This window comes from Falco rusticolus, chromosome 4, assembly GCF_015220075.1.
Source record: "Falco rusticolus isolate bFalRus1 chromosome 4, bFalRus1.pri, whole genome shotgun sequence".
NCBI classification, from domain to species: domain Eukaryota; kingdom Metazoa; phylum Chordata; class Aves; order Falconiformes; family Falconidae; genus Falco; species Falco rusticolus.
This window is the reverse complement of record NC_051190.1, coordinates 25,261,610-25,282,822: the sequence shown is the minus strand read 5'-3', so window position 1 is coordinate 25,282,822 and position 21,213 is coordinate 25,261,610. Positions and strand designations below refer to the sequence as shown.

At 43.2% G+C, this 21,213-nt stretch overlaps 1 protein-coding gene across 1 annotated transcript; it reads left to right on the top strand.

Moving 5' to 3' along the window:
* Positions 1-3: 3 nt before the first annotated feature.
* Positions 4-20,945, top strand: COG7 (component of oligomeric golgi complex 7). The gene is made up of 17 exons (XM_037386051.1): positions 4-262; positions 817-965; positions 1,482-1,598; positions 1,785-1,953; positions 3,850-3,932; positions 4,711-4,833; positions 6,707-6,905; positions 8,866-8,993; positions 9,574-9,728; positions 10,885-11,001; positions 11,530-11,595; positions 12,339-12,525; positions 13,510-13,650; positions 14,108-14,191; positions 16,142-16,256; positions 18,533-18,676; positions 20,138-20,945. Exons 1-17 carry the CDS (start codon positions 97-99, stop codon positions 20,302-20,304), a joined length of 2,310 nt encoding a protein of 769 aa, XP_037241948.1. The 5' UTR covers positions 4-96; the 3' UTR covers positions 20,305-20,945.
* Positions 20,946-21,213: the final 268 nt, after the last annotated feature.

Genomic DNA, 21,213 nt, shown 5'->3' with positions numbered 1-21,213 from the left:
CCCCGCGGTACGGCGGCCGGCAGGGGCCCGGCGGTGCGGTTCCCGGTGCGCGGCGCGGCCGGCCTGTCCCCCGGGCCCTGAGGCGAGACGGCAGCCATGGATTTCTCCAGGTTCCTGTCGGATGACTTTGAGGTGAAGAGCTGGGTGAACGCGGCCTTCCGGGCCGTGCAGCAGGAAGCCCCCGGCAAGGTGGACGCGCACGCCGCCACCCTGGTGATGAAGTTGCAGCTCTTCATCCAGGAGGTCAACAACGCCGTGGAAGGTGGGGCGGGCGGGGGGGGCTGTGCTGGCTGGTAAACGTGCGGGGCTGGGCCCGGTGTGGGGCCTGGGGCTCCCCGCTGCCGCTGCGGTGCTGCCCGCCCGCGCCTGGAGCCGCCGCGGCCTGGCAGGCTGCCCGGGTGCTGAGGAGCCGCTGCTCCTGCCGGGGGAGGTTGAGATGGGATATTGGGAGAAATTCCTTCCCCGCAAGGGTTGTGCAGCCCTGGAACAGGCTGCCCAGGGGGTGCTGGAGTCACCGTCCCTGGGGTGTTCAAACAACAAGCAGGTGTGGCGCTTAGGGACATGGTTAGTGGTGGCTTGGCAGCGCTGGGTTAAGGATTGGACTTGATCTTGAAGGTCTTTTCCAACCGAAACGATTCTATGAAAGAGTGCATATTTAAACTTTAAAGATACATCTCAAGTTTTCCTGATTGTTTTGCTTCGTTTGTGGGTTTTTTCCCCCCAAGTATTGAAGATCATACAAGACTATTGAAAAAAAACCTTTTTCCTGTGAGGGCTCTCGGGCCCTCCTCATTGTGCTGCTTGGTGTTTCTGCAGAAACAAGCCATCAGGCTCTCCAGAACATGCCCAGAGTCCTCCGGGAAGTGGAGGTCTTGAAACAGGAGGCAACATTCCTGAAGGAGCAAATGATCCTTGTTAAAGAAGATATAAAGAAATTTGAAGAAGATACAGCTCAGTCAATGCAGGTGGGTTCTTGTCTGCCATAGTGTTTATCTGCAACTTGTGAAATTCTAAAGTTCCCAGAGTTGTTCATATTAAACAACCTTGTGAACTCTAAGATAGACAAGACCACTTGTTTTAACACTGAAAGTAGAAAAGTGGATGTCATAACAGAGCAGTGCAGTCTGCATTTCCTGAGGAACAGCTGATCCTGTTTCAGTTCAGACAGAGCTGCTGTTACCTGACTGAGGACACTGGTTTCTGCCAAGATTTCTGCCTTTTGTTAGCTGGGATGCATAGCATTTTTCAGACAAAGTGGGTGTTGGAAGTGCATATCCAGAAGTGAAACTAACTTTTTGTTGTCTGACTTTGGAAGTTGATTTAACATCTCTAGCTCTTTCAGCCAGCTCATTCCTCCTTGTAACAGCATGATCTTTTCACACATTTTTTTAAACCCAAGCTAAAAATAACTCCTTAATGTAAGTATGTACAGCAGTCATCTTTTCTTTCAATGGGTAACATTATTATTTTTTTTTCTTCAGGTCCTGGTAGAGATTGACCGAGTGAAGTCTAGAATGCAGTTGGCTGCCGAGTCTCTTCAGGAAGCAGACAAATGGAGCACATTAAGTGCAGATATTGAAGAGACTCTTAAAACACAGGTACATACCACATTATTCTTTGTGATTGGTCTTTCTGCCTTCAGCTTTCCAGGGAAACTGCATTTAAATGTAGGTTTTTGAAGTGACTCTAAAACATGTACCTGTTTGTAAAATGTCTTTATGAAACTGGTATTAATGCTTTTTAAGGTCATGTTTGGTAATGGGGTTGCCTTTCCCTGGTGACAGGATGTGTCTGTGATTTCGGCCAAACTAACAAGTATGCAGAGCAGCCTGGCTATGCTTGTGGACACACCAGATTACTCAGAGAAGTGCGTGCATCTTGAGGCCCTGAAGAACCGACTAGAGGCCATGGCTAGCCCTCAGATTGTTGCTGCTTTTAACTCCCAGTCTGTAGGTCAGTAACTCATTTATTGTCGTTGCAGAGTTTATTGTCTTTTTAAAAGTAAAATGTTTTTTGGTGGGCAGTTGATGTCCAGAAAGCTTCTAGCACTGGGCTGTGTGCTTTTTCTGGAGGAGCCAGATGCTGTGAAATGTTAGGTGCTCTGCAGATGCCTGCAATCCAGTGCATCTTCAATTTTGTTGCAGTTTGGTGTACCTGTGGCCACTGTGGGAATTAAGGAGAATATGAGCTGCTCTTCTAGGCCATGTAGATGGGTGAAATGGAGATGCTGAGGCAGGGCTGCCCTGCTTGTCATAATTAAGTTATGCCACAGATGCTCTCCAAGTGGGAAGTGCTATTCTAGTAAGCAAAAGGCCTCTAGTTTTGCGTTACCACAGTGCTGCCGGGCATTTCTGTTACAGCTTGGTGTTGTAATCAAAAAAAAAGATTTGTTTGGAAACATTGTGAAGCCTTACTGCCTTGTAAAGGCTGTTTTATAAACTCTTCTTTAGAAAACTCGACTTTTTGGACTGTTCTTTGTGTTCTTCCTTCCCTCTCCTACTGTCACAGCACTTCTGAGAAATACTTGTTCTGGTTGTTGTCTTTCATCTGTGTGCACCCAGAGGTCCCAGTGAGGATCTGGGCTGTGGTGCTTTTGCTGCAGAGCGCTCTGGAGTTCTTGTCTATGTAAAGGCAAAGCATAGCAATGCATGGCTGCAGACAGCCGGAGGGAACGGAGGAGGGAGGAAACTCTGTGTGCTGTGCTTCTAACAAATGTGCTTAATCCCTTGTGCAGATCTCGCTGTTCTATCTCCTGTTCTTCTGGCTTTCCTTCTCTGCACAGCTTCCTGTCTTTCTTGGTCTGTGCTCATCACCTTCACAGTAGGTCCCATGCCTTTTTTCTGCTGTTGCAGTGCATTGCCCTTTACAGAGAAATTCAAGGCAAGACAGAGGATGATGTTCTGGAATATTTTCTCTGCTTAGGATGAAAGTAAATTGAATATTTATATCCTCTTTCTCTTCTCCACCAAAGAAAACATATGGGTGCAAGAAAGCTGCTGGTGGCAGGTCTGCTGGTATAAGGTCCTTTATTTGGGCATACTGTTCAGAAGGAATCACTTCAAGCACTGTTGCATTCCCTTCCAAAATCTGATCTGGGCGTGTGGAGACACAAGCTTTTTTTCCTGTTGAAGAGGGTTTTCTGTTTTCTGTGGAGTCATGGTTTTTTTTCCTGAAGTCTAGCTCCTACAACTGTAATACAAGTCTGTAAACATATCCCCAGACAGCCTGTATTCAGTGACCTCCACAGATGAAGAGTACTTCAGGTTACTTAGTGTTCTAGTTTCTCTGTGTTCCAGGTCCTGTTTGAAAAACCAGGTCTCATTACTAATTTCTCTGACCCCAGATATATTTGTGGACAGAACTGTAGTCATCTGCCTTACAGTACACAACAGGCTTTTGAGGAGCTTGGATTTCAAAGCTTTGTGTAAGAGCTAACTGTGCCATTAGTCAGTCTCAAGGCAGCTAGCTTAGGTATCAGTTCGAGCAGTGGTGAAAGCAAAGCTGAGGACTTTGTGACATATGTTCTAGTTTTGTAGGCAGTGGCTTGTTTCTGGGAAAATAATGATTTCCTTCTAGGAGATGCTTTGATTTTGTCTGTAATACTAGATACATTTGCTGATTAAGAAGTTAAACTTAAGTTAAATTAATTCCTCATGTCTGCTACCTGTTCTTGTTTTAGCATGTGTTTTAGGCAGTTCCGCTCTTACTTGAGTAGGCAAGCAAACAAAAGGTGTAATTGTGTCTTTCTGTACAGGCTGTTGCGCGTACTCCTTGGAAGAAGAGTTCTCTTGGTCAGCTCTGAGAGCTTTGAGATTGACTGTTAACTGCCTGTTACTTTGTTTTGTTTAGATCAGGCAAAAACGTTTGTTAAAGTCTTCACTGAAATTGATCGGATGCCCCAGCTTCTTGCTTATTATTATAAATGTCACAAGGTAAGTATCTCGATATTTTAATATGGAGGAATAAAATGCAAATTTACATTCTTGCTTGTCTTGGGCTGCAGGGGGAGCTGCTACTTCACGTATTGTACCTTCCTGTTTGAAGGAGGATGGAACGTGTTCTTTCCATGTTTCATTCTCTTGACTTCTCAGCTGGCTCTTAACAGCTTTGGTTACTCCCCATGTTTCAAGAGTAATTCTCCATTCAGCGCTTTGTGTGCCTTCCTATGGTAGACATAGGATATGTGGTTCTGCTTGATTTCTCTGTGCCTTATAGTTTTGGTTTGCTTTGCTTGGATGTGCTATGTCATTAATAACTTTATTGCTGCAACTTGCCAGCTGCAGACTTCTGTAAACTCTTTTCAGGTAAGATTAAAAGTTGGAATTCCAGACAGTTCTGTAGCCATAACCTGATCCTCAAATTTCTTTCAGGACTGTGACTTTTGAGGATTAAGTTCAAGGCTGGGGCTTGCCAAGTATTTCAACTATTATGTGGGGGTATCAGTTACAGTCTCATTTTATGAGTAAAATACCAATGTTAATTAAATCTTTGACTCAACTAAGAAGCCTCTAGCTTCATGCTGAAAATCTTTTCCTTCAGTGGTGCTGAATTATAGCAAAATGTTATGCTGAAATCTGGAGAGAGGAGCGAGGGTGGGCATTGCAGTTTAGCAAAGGTGCTTTCCATGGGAAGTTCTTGGTTTGAAATAACAAAAGCTAGATCTGTGGGCTGTCAGTTCACCTCTTAGAATGGTTCTCATTACTCCTGCAGGTGCAGCTGGTGGCAGTGTGGCAGGAACTCTGCCAAAGTGACTTAAGCTTAAATCGCCAGTTGACTGAACTGTATGACACACTTCTTGGGACCTGGCACTCACAACTTCAGTGGGCAACACAGGTGCAGTAGCTGTTTAATATTGGTGCAGTTATGGGAGAGGATGAGATTGAGCGTGTGCTCTTAAGTCTTATAAACCACAGAACAGTTCATCGGTGCTCACTCTTTGAGTTATACGCTGTGCCTTAATGCAAGACAGGAGTTGGAACATACTTTCTGCTTGTTGTCCAGCTCTTGCAGAGAAGATTTGATTTCTGGTGTTCTACCAACAGCAAGGTTGCTATGTTATTGACATTAAAGCTGCTCTATCACTTTCATCTGTATCTTAAGTTAAAACTAATTTGTTGGTGTTGCAAATTTGTTCTGTTGCAAGACATTTGAAATGCCTGAATTACTTTGTCACTTGGCCTGGAGGAAGCCCTCAAGGTCATGTTGGACTGATTCATGTCACTCTGTGCAAGAAATCTGAGGGCTTCTGCTATCATCTTTTGGGTCTGTGTACTTGCTTTTCCTGCCAAGAATAATGTAGGATCCAAAGTTATTGTCCTGTAGTGAAATGAAGAAATGAGTTTACATTGTTGAGGCTGGAAGAGTTTTTCATCCATGAAGGGTAAAAGATTCTTATCTTCCTGTTACGAAGGCTGGTGCAAGTGCTAGGCCTGTACTGCAAAGGAGCTCAATGTTTTCTTGAATTGTATTTTTTCTGCCTAATGGTTCGATGTGAATTACAGGTCAGATGTCAGCTTACATTTTGGCAGATGTTCTTTGAACTGGGGATTATGAGAGACAAATGGCACATGGGGCAAAGCTCGTGTCACTCAATCTCTTGTGTTGCTTCTGCTTTCTGAAGAACCCTTTGACCTTTTTTTGTGGTGATCCCAGTTCTCAAAGCAAATGAGTGAGAACAGCTGAAAAGTCACACTAAAAGGCTGTAATGCATTTTATGCTAGTGGAATTGAGGGTGGTGCGTGTAAATAAAACTTCTCAGCTGATTACAGTTGTTCTAGCCTTTCCAGTACTGATTTCTGCCTATCTGACTAGTAATTTGGCTCATGATATAGTACTGTTTCTTGATATTTTACTGATACGTGTTTTTTCCCAACACACCTGTGTAAACTGAGTGCTCTGTTTTCAAATGCCCTTCAAATGCCAAGTGGTTTTTCAAAATACTGTAGTGCCTGTGTTCTGCTGAATTCTGGTTTTGACCTATACCTGTCTTCTCATTTCTTGGTTGCTTTATTCAAAGTACAGTTTCAGTGGTAAATATGTATTGACTCAGACTTTTGTAATGAGGCTGTCCCGTGTGCTAGGTTGGTGAGGTTCTTGCAGTCTTAGCAGACCTCTTTTGGTTTTTTTACCCCTTGTGAGGTTTTTCAAATTTGCTTTTGTTCCCTTTTGCTTGGGAGCTCATGTCATCTGAGGACTCTGTGATCTGTTAGTGCACAAAATGTCATCTTCTTGATCTGTGTATTACTGTCTTTCACCAATAGGTAATTGAGTGTGAAAAAGTCCAGGCCAGGCTGCTGCTGCTTTCTCTCCCAACTATTTATTCCCTGGTTATGGCAGCCTGCCTCTCTGCTGACAGCATTTGCAAACCTGTCTGTTCTGCCTTTTTTCCCCTCTGTTTCAGGAGCCGCAGGTCTCTGTGGCCGGGGCATAAGGGAGACTACAGTGGGCATGATTGCTCCTGGGAAGCGGTGCCGCTTGCATGAAGGCTGCTGCTGCCAGCCAAGCAGCAGCACTTGTTCAGGAGGGCTGAAGAAGGTATCAGCCCCTGGACAGACAGGTCCTGCTCAGTTTGGAGTGGGACAGTCTGTGATTGTCCCTAATGAGACAGTGACATGTGGTTTGTACCTTGTGGGGCTCACTGAAAGCTGTCTGCTGCTCTGCTCTCTGAAATAATGTGCTTTAGCTAGTAGTTTTTCTGCTGCTACAGGTTTTCAAGAACCCCCATGAAATTGTGACTGTATTGTTGATTCAAACTCTGGGAGCGTTGGTGCCTTCCATCCCTGTCTGCCTCAACACTGCCATGGAGAGAACAGGCCAAGAACCCAAGCTGAATAAGCTGCTGGAGCTCTATGATGCCACCATCCACTTCGCGAAAGGGCTGGAAGCAGCAATGCTGCCAAACCTGAGTAAGGCTCTTGCCCTGAATATTGTCATTCTGTTCTGTCAACTCCTTTGTAAAGTTCTATGGTTGGATTTTGTTTAGTTTTACATGGAGGGAGGGCTTACCTCTTCTACAGTGTTGACCAGGTATGTGGCATTTGTACCTTGGTGTGTGTATATATGTATATATCTTACACCAAAGATATGGTACGATCCTGGATGACTTTACTGAAGCAGACCTGTTCTGAGCATGCTTGCTGTCTAAGATAAATAGTATTTAGTACTTACCCTTTTACAAGCATTACTATTTCTTCTGTCTAAGAGGGATTAAATTTTATTTTGTAGTTTTTCTGTTGCTACTGCCTTATGTTTTAATTAAGTGAAACTGCAGGGCCAGATATAATCTCTGAACCGCTGGTAGTTTATTGCCTAGCAGCATCCTTGGTGTTTGATTCAAAGTCTAACCCATGCTTTCCTTATTCTGTGATGTTTGTTTTCTCATTTTGGTCATGACTTGGATAATTCCCACAAACCACAAAGCAGTGAGGTGCTGTGTTTACACAGGTTTGTGCCTGGCTTGAACTGTTGGCTATTTATAGTTCTTTACTAATCTGGCAGGGCCCCTTCAAAGACGGGGTATGGGAAAATCCTAAAATAAGCTAATGGAGCATTCCTAATGCTGTGTTTCCTGTGTTTGATTCCTTGTAACATTGTCTTGAGCTATTTAAACCCAGATTTTTACTTGATCATGTAAATTATGATTACTGGGCAATTTCAGGGAGTATGACTGTCACTGTGTCTGGTTTCGTTGTCTTTGTGATTGTGTACTCGTCAGTCATTTTCTGTCCTTGGCTTAGCTTAATTTGTGGTTTGTAATGGGAAATTATTAAAAAGGACTTGGAAAATCATGTCAAATTCTAGAAGATAATGGAATAGGAAGACAGATGCTGAACTGTTACCTGAGCACGTTTAAAAAAAAAAAAACAAACAACTTTATTTCCATCTCTTTTGCTGGGGGGTAAGATGCTTGGGAAGAGAAATATCTCAAGAATGGAAAAGTCAGGTGACTTAGCAGAGCAGAGTCAAACCAGTTCCTACATATTTGTATGTGAGGGGAGGGTTCAGTTATGATTCATAGGATAATTCAGGTTGGAAGGGACCTTGGGTGATGATCTAGTCCAACTTTCTGCTCCAAGCAACATCCGCTATGAGGTCAGACCGTGTTACTTGGAGTATTGTCCAGTGCGATCTTGAAAACGTCCGAGCATGGAGGCTTTGGACAACCTGCTCTATTGCTTGTCTGTCCTTAGGGCGTAGAAGTTTTTTTCTTGTATCCAGGACTCAAGGTAATTATGGTTTACTGCTAGTGTGAGTTTGGCAAAGTACCACGGTAACAGCTGGTGTCCATTTCTGATGCAAGAAATAATCATTTGGACCTGGTTTTTGTTTGGGTTTGCAGCTCCCTGCTCAACAGAAGGCACTGAAATGCTAAGTTCATGGTTCATGTTCAGCTCTGGTTGTTGAACACCATGAAGCAGTATGTTCAGCAATGCTGAGTGAATTGAGTTAGTGTTAATTATTTTAAGTATGAACCAGGCTTTCTGATAAATGAGGATTGCCTGTGTTTTAAGTTGTGGGAGTAATGTGTTTCACTTCTCAAATCATTTCAATACTTTCCTTCTACTGTAGGTTGGAGTGATTAATAGATTTTTGTCACCAGGCTGTTCTGGAGCAGTGAGTGATAATTTTCTTGACACATTTGTTGAGGCAGAACATCTTGGTTTTAGGAAGCAGGTAGAGATAATAACCTCATTTTAAAATAAAAATAAAATAAAATCTGTGCAGTTGAAACTTAAAGTTGTTGGGTAACATTCCAAGCCTGCGTAGGCAGCATGCTCTAATTGAAGAGCTCCTGCACATTGCTTGAAACAAGGTTTTTAGTAGCATGTTTGTCTATTTATAGACTAAACATCTGATTCTTTGTAGAGGAGCAGAACCTGGTAAAAGTGATGGAACTGGTGGAAACAGTGTATGGTCCATACAAGCCCTATCAACTTGAGTATGGAGACCTGGAAGAAGAAAACCTTCTCATTCAGATCAGTGCAGTGCCCTTGGTAATGTAGCAGTCTTTGTTCAACTATGCAGGGAGGGGCTTGAAGCTTCTAGTAAATACAAGGGTCTTCGTCATAATTATTGCTGTCTTTCCCACCCTAATTTTTTGGTAGTGTTTCCTGTTTGCAGTATATTTTTTAATGTTAAGTAAATTTTGTTTAAGAAATAAAGTTAATTTCAGCAGCACTGTCAGGTTGGAGGTAACTGTTTTGTTCTCCTTCACGCAGTAACCGGCACTGCGTGGATCTGCTAGAGAAAGACTTTACCAAAATATTACTATTAACCAAGACCCTCCTTCAGGTTCAATAGAATTTATTAAGAACAGAATCTGGGGGAGGAAAGTCCTTTTTGTAGAAAATTCTGTTGTTGGCATAACTGTTTTTCCTTGAAGACCTGGTAAATGTGGGATTTGGTAGCCTGACTTTTATTAACAGTCACTGTAGGAGGGTGGAAGCAACCGGTGTTCTCCCTTCAGTGTTTCACGAGACTGGAGGATACTGAGAGAACAGTATGTTACCCAAGATGTCTTCAGTGCCTGGACACTCTGAAAGAAGTGTCAAGCTCAATTCTGTTGCTTTTTAGGAGCATTGGGAAGTAATTGACTGTGTCCAGGAACTGAACCATTCAGTCAGCAAACTCTTCATGCTGGCTTCTGGAGCCATCGACAACTGCATCAAACTCACTGATGGACTGGGAGTGTGTGGGCTCCTTAAGGCCCTGAAAGCTCTCTTTGCAAAGTAAGGTGCTTTTAGTTACACTGCTGCATTTATTCCAAGGGTGTAGCAAGGATTCAGTTTGTGGCCGAGGACTTTGTAGTTTATGAAAAATGGCTGAGAGCGGAAAGTATCCATGATAGTAATGTGAATCATCTGATATCCCCTCCTACCACTTCATTCAGGCAGTGACTGTTTCTTAGGGGAAAAATACAGGCTTTTTGTGGCTAAATTGAAGACTTTTCTCAGCTGTTTTCTATTCTGATTGGGCTGAATTTTCATTTTTAATAAATATTTTTGGAGGGGAAAACGTTTCCCAAAACAGAATAAATCAAAGGCAAATTAGGCTGGTGAAAGTAGGTCTCAGTGGGGCAAGTGACCTCACATTCACGATCTGCCTGTAAGTGTGAGATACTCTAGTGAGTGAGGTTCACTGTAAGTTCTTGTCTTAAAATATCACTAACAGCCCACTTAGATAGTATTCCAGTACTGATTACTTCAGTGTTTTTTCCTGATACTGAAAAAGCTGCTCACAGTGTATAAATCAAGCTGTTACCTTGCTGCCCTGTGGGGAAGAGGAAAGCACACTTCTCTGATCTCACCTTCTTTATAGGCAATTACATAGCAGTGTGCATGCCTCCAGCTTATGGGCTTTCTTTTTTTTAAAAAATGGGGTGTGTGGAAAACAAAATGTTCTCCTTTTTATCCATGTTCTCATCTGGGGAGTAGCTGAGAAAACAAATTCATGAGATTGTTGTCATTGTGTTCCTGGACTAAGGGCCAAGTGATGTTGGAGTAGCAGTAGCCTTATAAACTTTTTCTGGTCTTTCCTAGGAAATGTGATTAGTGTAGTGGTAACACAAATGCCTTACACCCTCTCATATGAGTGGAGAGTTCTTGGTAACCCATATGCAGCAAACTGAAGTAGCCGCACAGTATCTGTTACCCTGAGTTTCTCTCTGTCTTCTAATGTGCCTTGACTGGGCTGTGGCTGATCAGTTCTTCACATTCATGTGTTTGGACTGGACAACAGTGTCTCTTCTGAACTCCTTTTAATATTTCTGGTTCTTACTTGGCCCTTGTAGAGGACTGAATGAGCAAGTGCAGGCCATGCAGTTATTTTGCTCTCCAGCCTATTCTCTTATGCTGGTGCTGATCTCTCCTCTGTTTCTTATTACAGGTATACATCTGACTTCACAAATACATTGCAGTCTATACGAAAGAAATGTAAACTGGATGATGTTTTATCAGATTCCCTTTTCCAGGAGGACTGGACTGCGTTCCAAAACTCTGTTCGGTAAAAGGGGTTTGTTTTGGTTATTTTTTGCCAGGCTCAGAACTGATTTTTGTATCAAAGTTGAAAGGGAATTACTTGGGGTCAGTTTACACAAGTTCTTAGTGCAGAATGCAGGCCTATGCTCACATAGCTGCAGTGCTATGCAGTGAACGTTAGTGTTAGTGACTGGGTTTCAGGTTGCTGCTGGCACAGTAAGTGCTGTGAGGCTCCCCACCCTGTCTGGAGCAAGGCTGCATGTCGTATCACTTGAAATATCAGCAGCTCTTAGAATTTTTCCCACTGACACTGAGCTGGCCTTAGCCATGACACCAAGAAGTAGCATATGGATGAGGCTGTTGGGCAAAGATGCAGTATGTCATCAAATGGATGCAGAGTTAATAGCCAAAATAACTTTTGACAGATGTGTGTCCTGTTTGGTTACTGCATTTTATAATTATTTGACATGTGTTTGCAGTGGGTTGTCTAGGGGGGTGTCTGGCATTACCTGCCTCAAATCTCACAACGTGTTTTTGTCTTGTCCTTTTCCAGGATAATTACTACTTGTGGTGAGCTCCTTCATCAGTGTGGAGACTTTGAGCAGCAACTGGCCAACAGGTAAGCATTGCTGAACTTAAGTCATGAGCTGTCAGCATAGGTATGAAGTTGAAAGAAAACAACCTCCAAGGTGCTTTCCTTGTGTAGACCAAGGACGAAAAGCAGAGCCACTGTGATTTCCCCCACTTCCCCTCCCCATCTTTTGAAATGTCAGAGATGGGTCACAGACTTCCACTCGGTTGTGTGGCCTGAGACAGTCACAAAAATCCTTTTTCTTGGATACCTAGCTGGCCATCAAAGGAACTGCCAGACTGGGGTCTTTTCCACCAGATCAAACTGGCAAGATTCTCACCCCCCTTGTGAGATGCGGCATGAATCATTTGCTGAAGTGAATCTCGATGTGCCTTAACTGATCAATTCCTTGTAATCTGAGGAGTGTCAAGCCCAGGCAGCACATGGATCATTTGTTGCTTGTAGGCAGCGCATTGTTTAGCCTCTTGTACGTTAGTCTGACTCGAGTGCCTGTGCTTTGTATAGGACCCAGTGGCCTGCAGTGCACCAGAGACTGGGCGTCTTCCATTTGCTAGACATTCTGAGAGTGCAGTCCTCTCTGTTTCAGCTCAATATTTTTGCAGGTTTTGAGTTGCGCAGTAGATGTGAGAGTTGGCTGTAACTAGTGTCTGCCACCAACAAATACTCTTCTTTGAAGTAGTGAAAGGTAGTGTTGGTCGTTGGACCAACATGAGAACAACAGTGCTGATTTCAGAGGATTTTGCTGGTGACTTCTGTGTACTTGTTTTCAGGATTTTCTCAACTGCTGGGAAGTATCTCTCGGACTCCTACAGCCCTTGTAGTTTTTCTGGCTTTCAGGATACCAGTTCTGCAGAAAAGAAGAGCTCCTTAAAGAATCCCTGGCAGGAATATAATTATCTTTTGAAGGAGAATCCATCTGAGTATGCCAGCCTTATGGAAACGCTTTACACTCTAAAGGTAGCTTTGGTGCCTGGAAGAGCCTGCTTGTATCACAGGACGCTGTTGGGCCCGCATTTGGTAGATGAGAGCTGGATTCCCCCTACAGCCTGATTACTTTTCATCCTGAGCTGCAGCCTTCTAATGGGCTGTGTTCCAAGTCTTCCACAGAGACACCGATCTGTAGGGAGGTGAAATGTCCAACCCGAGGAAGTCTGGACTCATTCTATCTCTCCCCAGATCTGGCTGTGTTTTGTGAATGTGCCCTTATCAGTTCAGGTGAGGGAGAATTTGTCACAGAAAGCATTGGGAAGGTTGTATTGGAGCCACCTCAAATGCTGGAGCCCGCGTACTGGCTTCTCAAGACTTTCTTTGCCACTTATGCTCTGCTGCCATATCCATTCCAAAATATAATTCTGCAAGTTCATTCATGCATGTGTCTGTGAACAGTGTAGAATGACTAGTTATCTTCTCGTTTATCAAAGTTATGTTTGCCATCGTTGGTCACATGTAGCAGTGAAGTCAAGGTTATGAGTCTTTTACTTCCTCAAAATGTTTTGATTTCTTTTGCACTTAATTTACTTGCAAATTGGGCAGCTCTGCCTTCAGTGTTCTATGTTTGACTTTAAAACCTTAGCTGAATAGTCAAGTTCCATAGGTACTCTTCATGTAAAACTTTTGCTTGATTCCATGCAGGGAATCGGTTGATTGACCCCTTTGCATAAAAGGCAGTTTGCCATCTCTGCAAGTGTCTCGGTATCTAGCCTACACTGGTGCCTGGCATGGCTGGAATGTGATGCTATTCTTTGTTCCACATTTCGGGGAGTAGTGTGCAGTTTCTGTCTTGAATAAATGGTTAGAATAAGGAAACAAGCTGTGCCATTGCAGAGGAAAGCTCTTGATTGCCTAATAAAGACTTCTTTAAGAATGTTAACACAGCTTCTCTGTGGTCAGTTTCATGACTTCTGTATGTAAACATTTTTTCCATCTCTGTGTGTGTGTTAGGAAAAAGGTACAAGTAACCACAACCTGTTGTCTTCATCGCGATCTGCCTTAAGCCGCCTCAACCAGCTGGCGCACCACTTGGCTTTTGATTCTGTTTTTCTTCGCATCAAACAACAACTTTTACTTGTTTCGAAGATGGAGGTGAGTAATAGGTACTTTGATCTGATCTGAACTGCAACGTTTACCTGTGGGATACCTTAGGGTGGAGCACCGCTCCATGTTGCTTACCTTTCTCCTTTTCAGGATGTTTCCCTCTGGTATCATGTTTCTTCCATGAGCTACAGTCAGTAGAAAAGTTTACCTCCTTTCATCCACAGCATTCACAAGAGGCAGCTGTGTTTGCAAGCTCTGGTGTTTGAGATGCTGCTTTTCTAACCTGTGTGAGCATGTATTTCCCACAGGAAGCTGTGTGGAAAGGGTGTGTATGTTTTGGGCCTGAGGGAGGACGAGGGAAGCAGTTGCCGCACCATCTGTGTTCTGCTTTCTGGAAGTCTGTGGGTAGTCACAGTTCATGTTGCTGAGTGACCCCTTCCTAGAGTACCGATAGACTTCATGCTCCAGAAAGTCATAGATTCATTCTGCACTTTTTGTCTTACAGAGCTGGAATTCTGGTGGCATTGGTGAGACCCTGACAGATGACCTGCCAAACTTCAGCTTGACTCCTCTGGAATATATCAGCAATGTAAGAGCTTGCAGGGATAGTTACTGAAAGCCCAGTGCTGGGGCAATCTCTGAGTTTCCCCAATTTCTTGTAAAATCATAGTATTAGTTAAAATTTTATAGGATGGTGATCGATGCTCTTGCTGGTTCAGCCATTATCATATGAGTTGTGCCATTCTTTGTAGCTTTTATATAAAATCCTTGTCAAGGTCTGGAACAGCAAAAGAACATTGGGAGCACAAGGAATGGTTCTTCTCTGCTGAACTGCCCTGTGTACAGTGTTAACTCCTGCAATGGGGCGGGGAATGCCAGCTGGGGAATACTGAATGTATATTCATAACGCAGCTCATGTAGCAGAGGAGTTCCTGCAATGTGTATTGGAGTGATTTAATCATACTACGAAGTCAGATTGAGCTTTTACCCTTCTAATCCCCATGTGACTCCCTGGTTTCTCTTTCTGATGGAATAACAATGAAACCTTTCTGGCAGTGGGGTGTCTGAGTGGAAAAGGAAAGTGAGCTGTTCATTCCTTCTGACTAGGCACTCCTCAGTTCGGTGCTGCTGAACAGTGTTCACATTGCTTTCCCATTCTCCTGGTTGGCGTTTCAAGCCACTGCCAAATTTGCAGTTCAGATATTAATGTTAGCGGCTATTATTAATCTGAATACAAAGTATAATTTGATAAGCAAGTTTTTTTATGTTACTGTCATTCTGTGCATCACACAGGGAACAGATTTTTCAAGGACAGGCTGCAACCAAAAGCTTTTGCTGTTGTATTTTCTTCTGGCTTATGGCCTACAAACTGTTATACTGTGCTTCTGAAAAAAAAAAAGAAATGTATAGAAATGGATAGTCAGTCAACTTGTGGGACAGTTTTATTATGGGTAGTTTGAATTTAGCTATCTGAGAGGCTTTTATGATGTTTAGAAAGCTCACGGGCGGTGTATAAGGTAAAAATTCAAGGGAAGGTTTCTACTGAATTCTAAGTAGCTTTCTGATTAACACAGTTCACTAAGGAAGACATGCATGGTTGGTAAGAGGCTGTATCTGCTCACCTGCCACTTTAACTGAAAGTTAAAACTGAGATGTATATGGTTGTTACTTGATGCTGTAAGGAATCAAAGGGATTTTCTGCATGTCCAAAGGCAAAGAGGAACTTCATAAAATTTCAGATACAAAGCATTTGGGTTTTGACATCTTTTCAGATCTACCCTTTATCCTGCTGTTGAGTGATAGGTGGGCCAAGACTGAACCAAGGCTTTCTCTTGGGTAGTCTTCAAATAACACTGCTGCATTGTGCAGTAAAATTGAAAACTAAAAAAGCTAAAGTAGAGTTTAGAAACAAACTGATGTGGCATATGCTGTGTAGAAGAAAAGGCACGTGATGTGAGCTCAGGAAAAAGCTAGTAACAAGCATGCCTCATAACGGGGAGGCAGGGTACTCTGAACTGTATCTGTGCCTAGGACTAGTCTCTGTAGCGCAGATAATAATTTATAAACAAAGTAGTATTTGTTGTATGCCTGAAGTTACGTAGCTTATGTGTGTGTGAATTTGGGAGTGTGGTCCCTTTTTGGGAGAGAGATGTTTCTGTAGTTCATTATTATATTGTCACTTGAATATGTGTTTCTTCTTCAGTGGTTTTGCTTGGTTCAGTCTCTTAGATTCTGTTCTAGAAAACAAATTGCCAGGAACATTCCAGAGATCAAAGATTTGCTTTGTAGCAAATTCTCTGTGCAGGTTTTTCTTACCATGATTGTTTCAATGACTGGTTCTCTGACCTTGTGAAAAATCATTTCTTGTACTAAGTGTAATGATGAGCAAGAGCTAATTTGTTTCTGAGCTAATGTGGGTTGCTGTCAAGCTCAGCTTTCTGCTTTCGGGTGTGGATTACTGTAGTTGACTCTTTTTTCTCTAGTGAAGTACTTGCTTCACATTTGTTCAGTGACTCAGCTCTTTGTGCTTTTATTCTAGATTGGGCAATATATTATGTCGCTTCCTCTCCACCTTGAGCCATTTGTTGCTCAAGAGGATTCTGCATTGGAACTGGCATTACATGCTGGAAAACTGCCTTACCCCCCAGAACAAGGTAGGATAAAACCAAAGACTTGAGAGTGTCTGGGGGAAAGCTGTCACATTTTGACACATGGCTGTGATGTGTTACGGTAACAAAGCTGTTTGAGATCCATTTCCTATTGACTACTCATGCTGTTTCTTCCAAGAATCTCTTAGTAATACCAGGAGTGAGTAAAACTCTTTGGGGTTTGTTCAAACCAGAGGCTGGGTCTATTTAAGTTTAACGTTCATTGAAACTGTGGTTTGGGGTGCAGGGTCTGAAGTATTACTGTTTCTGAGTTGGAGCAGTATTAAGTATCTTAGGTGCAGGGAGTGAGCAGGAAGTACCTGGGTCAGTTCCCAGACTTTGAAGGGAACTGTTGAACCAGCCTGAAAGACTTCTTAAGTTAGCTTTTGTGACTTCTGCTCTTTGTCAGCGTGTCCATTGGAGTGCAGTTTATGGAGTGGCTTGGGCTCTCAAACAGCTCGCTTAAGGGGCATCTTGCTCCAGCTTTGCACTCCCGCACTCTCCTTTGTGCTGGTTCCACAGTATGGCTGTTTCTATTCATTAATCCCACAGAAAAATATTCACTTTTTCTGGCCTAGTTTCTCTCAAAAATGGGTCAAAGTGATTTAAATCAACTTCCTAAGAGGTCTGCTATGCAACAGAGCCAGCAGGAGCGCACAGCAAGGAACAGGCAAAGAGGAGGCTTGTGACCATGTTTAGAAGTGATGAGTTGTTAGGTTGGCTGACCCCCTCATGTAATGTCCCCGTCTACTGAAGAAAATGACTGTGCATCAGTGATCATACAGTGTATTCTAATCCCCAGATGGTTCTAAACTGGGATTCGTGAAACAACTGCGGCCTGGAACTAACCTAGTATGAAGTTTTCCAGCTTCAGACCCTAGTGAAATCTGGAGAGTATGTCCTGTAAACTTAATTTTACACTAATCACTTGTGGTGTAAAATATGCAGTCCTCCATGGCCTTGCTGAGAACCATAGCCCCTTAATTTGTTGCTAGGAAAAGAGTAGCCCCTGAGCTCCTTTCTTCAGGGATAGATTATTTGTTCTCTAAGCATGATAGTAATGCTGTTTACTTGTAAACAACCTTTTCCTCTACCTTTTTTTCACTGTAAATCCAGGAAGAAGTACTGTTACACCCTGTGTGACATGCTGACCTATGCCAATCTGTTACAAAGTTTAGGAGCCCATGGTCAGAAATTAGTCTTCTATCTGTCTTGTTTTGGACAGGTTTTGCATCGTTGGAAATGGTCTTTTCTTAAGGGTTGGACCACGTGTTCCAGTCTCCATAGTCAGGTTCTTTCTCAGTAGGGGCACAATTCTGAAGTGCTGACTGTTTAATTTAAATTTGTTTTTCATCCTGTACTAACACCAGCTGAAATTTAGTAGAGTCCCACCGCTACTACCAGTTCCATTTGGGTCCTTAGTGATTACATACCAGCCACAATGGTTATACCCCCAGTTCTGAAGGAGTTGCAGTGGGTGCTATGGGTGGCTGCTGTCTGGGACAGCTATGGCCCAGGTGCCTCTTCAAAATGTTTTCCACAGAACACATGAAAGAGTTCTTTCTGCATGTTGTTCCTTAATTTCTTGCAGCCAGCTGAGTTTTGGCTAACATTCTTTATTCAGGTGGCTGTCCTTACCTGTTGTGCCATTAATTGTGCTGCAGTTATAAACAGTAGCTAACGCTTCCCAGCAGGCTGGCAGCGCACCGTGGTTTGCTGTGGTTAATCTCTTCTTGGTGTTTATTTCCACTGACAGTCAAGGAAGCATAGAGCTTGGTATTTATAGTCTTCCTGTACCCTTCTGAGAATACGCTCTTTAGGTTTTTGCATTACTTATTTTGTCATCTTAAAGCATTTACGTGTTCAATAGCTCATTAATTTTCAAAACAGTCATGAACACAGAATGCCTTCAGGGCTTGAAAAAAACCCCTGTGAGTCCTTGTCATTGCAGTAGTTTGTAAACTACTCCTGGAAGATGATCCTATAGAACGTGCCAGGCAGTGCCCCTGATCCCTGTCTGATCGCCCGTCAGCCTGTCAGAAATTACTTACCTGGAGAAGTAATGAGGAAAGTGTTTTGGGTCGTGAGCTAGCTTTCCATGTTGTATAGTATCCGGGAGGCTATGTAACTGCTTTGTTTACTCCAAAACCAGATGATAAACCCTGAATACCTTAATGTCCCATTGAAAAAAAAGTTAACGATTTATGAATTACATTTTGTTACAAAACCAGCAAATGCAGTTGAATGAGACTGCTGACAGCTAACGAGAATTTTCTGTCCAGGAGATGAACTGCCTGAGCTGGACAACATGGCTGACTACTGGCTAGGCTCCATTGCCAGAGCTACGATGCAAACGTACTGTGAAGTCATCCTGCAAATACCGGAGCTCACCATGCATTCAACAAAGCAGCTTGCCACAGACATCGGTAAGCTCGATGCGCATGTCGCCCTAAGAACTGTTGCCATAACACGTGGGCTGCTCTGTCATTACATTAGATTTGAAGAAACTGCAGTGTGCGTTTCTCCTTTAATCATGAGCGCGTTGATCTGATGCCCAGCATGGTGGAGTGGTTCACAGCTTCTCTTTTGCAAAGCGTTCTGTCAGATCCCTCTTCGAGGGAGGGGTGATTTTCCAGTAGGTGCTCCTGCTTCTTCACTGCTCAGTGTTTCTGACTGTGGAAGTCAAAGTCCTTTTCAGCTGAGAAGATTCCCTTGCAAGTGAGTCTTAGCAAGAAAGATCTATATGTAATCTTTCCAAGCATGGCACTGCACTTTCCCTTCTCATCAGAGTGCCATGTTCTGCCAGTATATGCTGCACAGAGGGTACACGCCATGTGCCAAGCCTGTTGGGGAGCGCACCAGTGGATTACAAAGGGGACAGCTGGTTGATTTCTTCCATCCACTTGATAACTGAGGTAGGGGAGATCAGCTAAGGGACTTCTAAGTAATTGTGGAGCACTTGACCAGCATCCTTTTTCACAAAATCTTTAGGATCAGCTCCCCTGCCATGGCTGACTTACTGTCCTGCTGCTCTGAAGGTGCGAGGTGACTAAAATTACTTTTAATATGGAGCAATTTTCAGCAGCAGAATAGGAGGTAGTTGGCATATGTTCATCTCTGCCTTCTCCCATGCCATTCAGAGTGACTGAGGGAGGTGTTGGGGAAGGCGTTTCTGCAGGATATGAAGGAGATGGATTTTTCTTATCCGAAGCTGATGAAAGTGTTGCCAAGAGACCACTACGGCTATTGTAGACACCAGTTAGTTCTTTTCCTGCTCTAAATTGTGGATCCTTCCCCATGGCCAAGCTAAAAAATAAGGGTAGATGGTGTCTCCTCAGCTCACCAGAAAGTGTGCTTGGATGCCAGTGAACTCAGCCTGGATTTTTTTAATACTTTTTTTTTGGCACTGCTTAAAAACAAACCAGTAGATTAGAGGCTAGTTGCTTGGCATTCCTCCCTGCCATCCTTAATTCCCAACTGACTTCGAATCAGTGAGCTGGAACTCCCTCCTGCTTGACAGCCACTTGCCTCTGCAGAACTTCCCAGCTTTGTTGCAAGCTCTTTGCCTTTGAAAATGTGATTATGATCCTTTGTCTGTGACCTTGGTGACTGACCACCCTGAGGGTGTTGTGTGCAGATACTGAAACGTGGCAGAATGTGTCTGAGTCCTCTGAACAAAACAGACGGTTGTCTGATCTAGTGTACAGGAAGACAAAAATACTAAAAATATACACCTGTCAGTACAGTTCGATTCCAAACACGCTGCTGTGTGGTTTTGAGCTACCGGTGACAGGATTCTAGCTGCCGTGAAGAGCGAAGGATAACTTTCATTTATTTGCACAGTGTCTGTTACCTGTTTAAATACATGTTTATCTTTAATCTTACAGATTATCTAATAAATGTGATGGATGCCCTTGGCCTTCAGCCATCAAGAACACTGCAAAATATTGTAACTCTGTTGAAAGCAAAGCCAGAGGACTACCGTCAAGCTGCAAAAAGTATGCCCCGCAGAATGGCCAGCAGCATCGCTGCGATGAGGGGCCTGGAGTGTTAGCTGTAATGTCCCTGCTGCTGACACTGTTCAAGGGCTGAACTTTTTGGGTAGTTTTTTATTTCCCTATAAACTTTGAAAGGACAGTGAAAATATTTCTGGGAAACAGGGGAACTTATTTGAGTAACTTTTAATAACAGTCTGTGTCTAGGAAAAGCTTGCTCCATTTTTCCATCCTTAGCAATAAGGAAGGACGTCCTATGGCCAAATTTACCAAAAACTATCTGGATGACCTTGAGTAGGCTGAGCAGTGCTGGCTTCTGACTAGAAATGTTCTGCTGTTTGCTGGAGAGTACATGCTTCACAGCGGTGAGATGACTGGCTTTTTCGGAAAATTTAATCAATTCTGAATCTAAAATTATGGGGTAGGTGCAACAAAGATCAACTGATTGGAAGCTCTTCTACCTGGAGGCAATCATCATTGCTCAAGACTGTCATTATTTACAAAGTCAAGAAGACCTTCTCGTTAGTTAGTAGATTAGGCATGATCAAGCTCAACCCTGAGAATAAAACCAGTTTTGTAGGTTGTTCCTTGTGCGTTTAATGTATTCTACTGAATGCTGCTATGAAGTTTATAAGAAATTAATGAAAGTGTTGCTTTCTTGTAAAATTTATTAAAGCTTTGTATATAGATTTTTTACAAAGCAACTAAGTATTCTTTCTTAGGAGGAAACTGGACAGAAAACAATGGGGTTTCAAAACTGGAGTGCCAGTTGTGTGAGACTGCTGGATAAAACCTCATGCAAACTCTTCTGTTTCAGAGGTGGCAAAACATCTTTCTTCCCCTTATCTGTACCTACTTCCACAGTTTTCTCCTTTTTACCGTCAGATGCCTTGGAGGAATAATTCTTCTCCTGGTGTCCGCGTCTTTGTCTCTTCCTTAACTTGGTTCAGGCTGCCTCTAACCAGCAT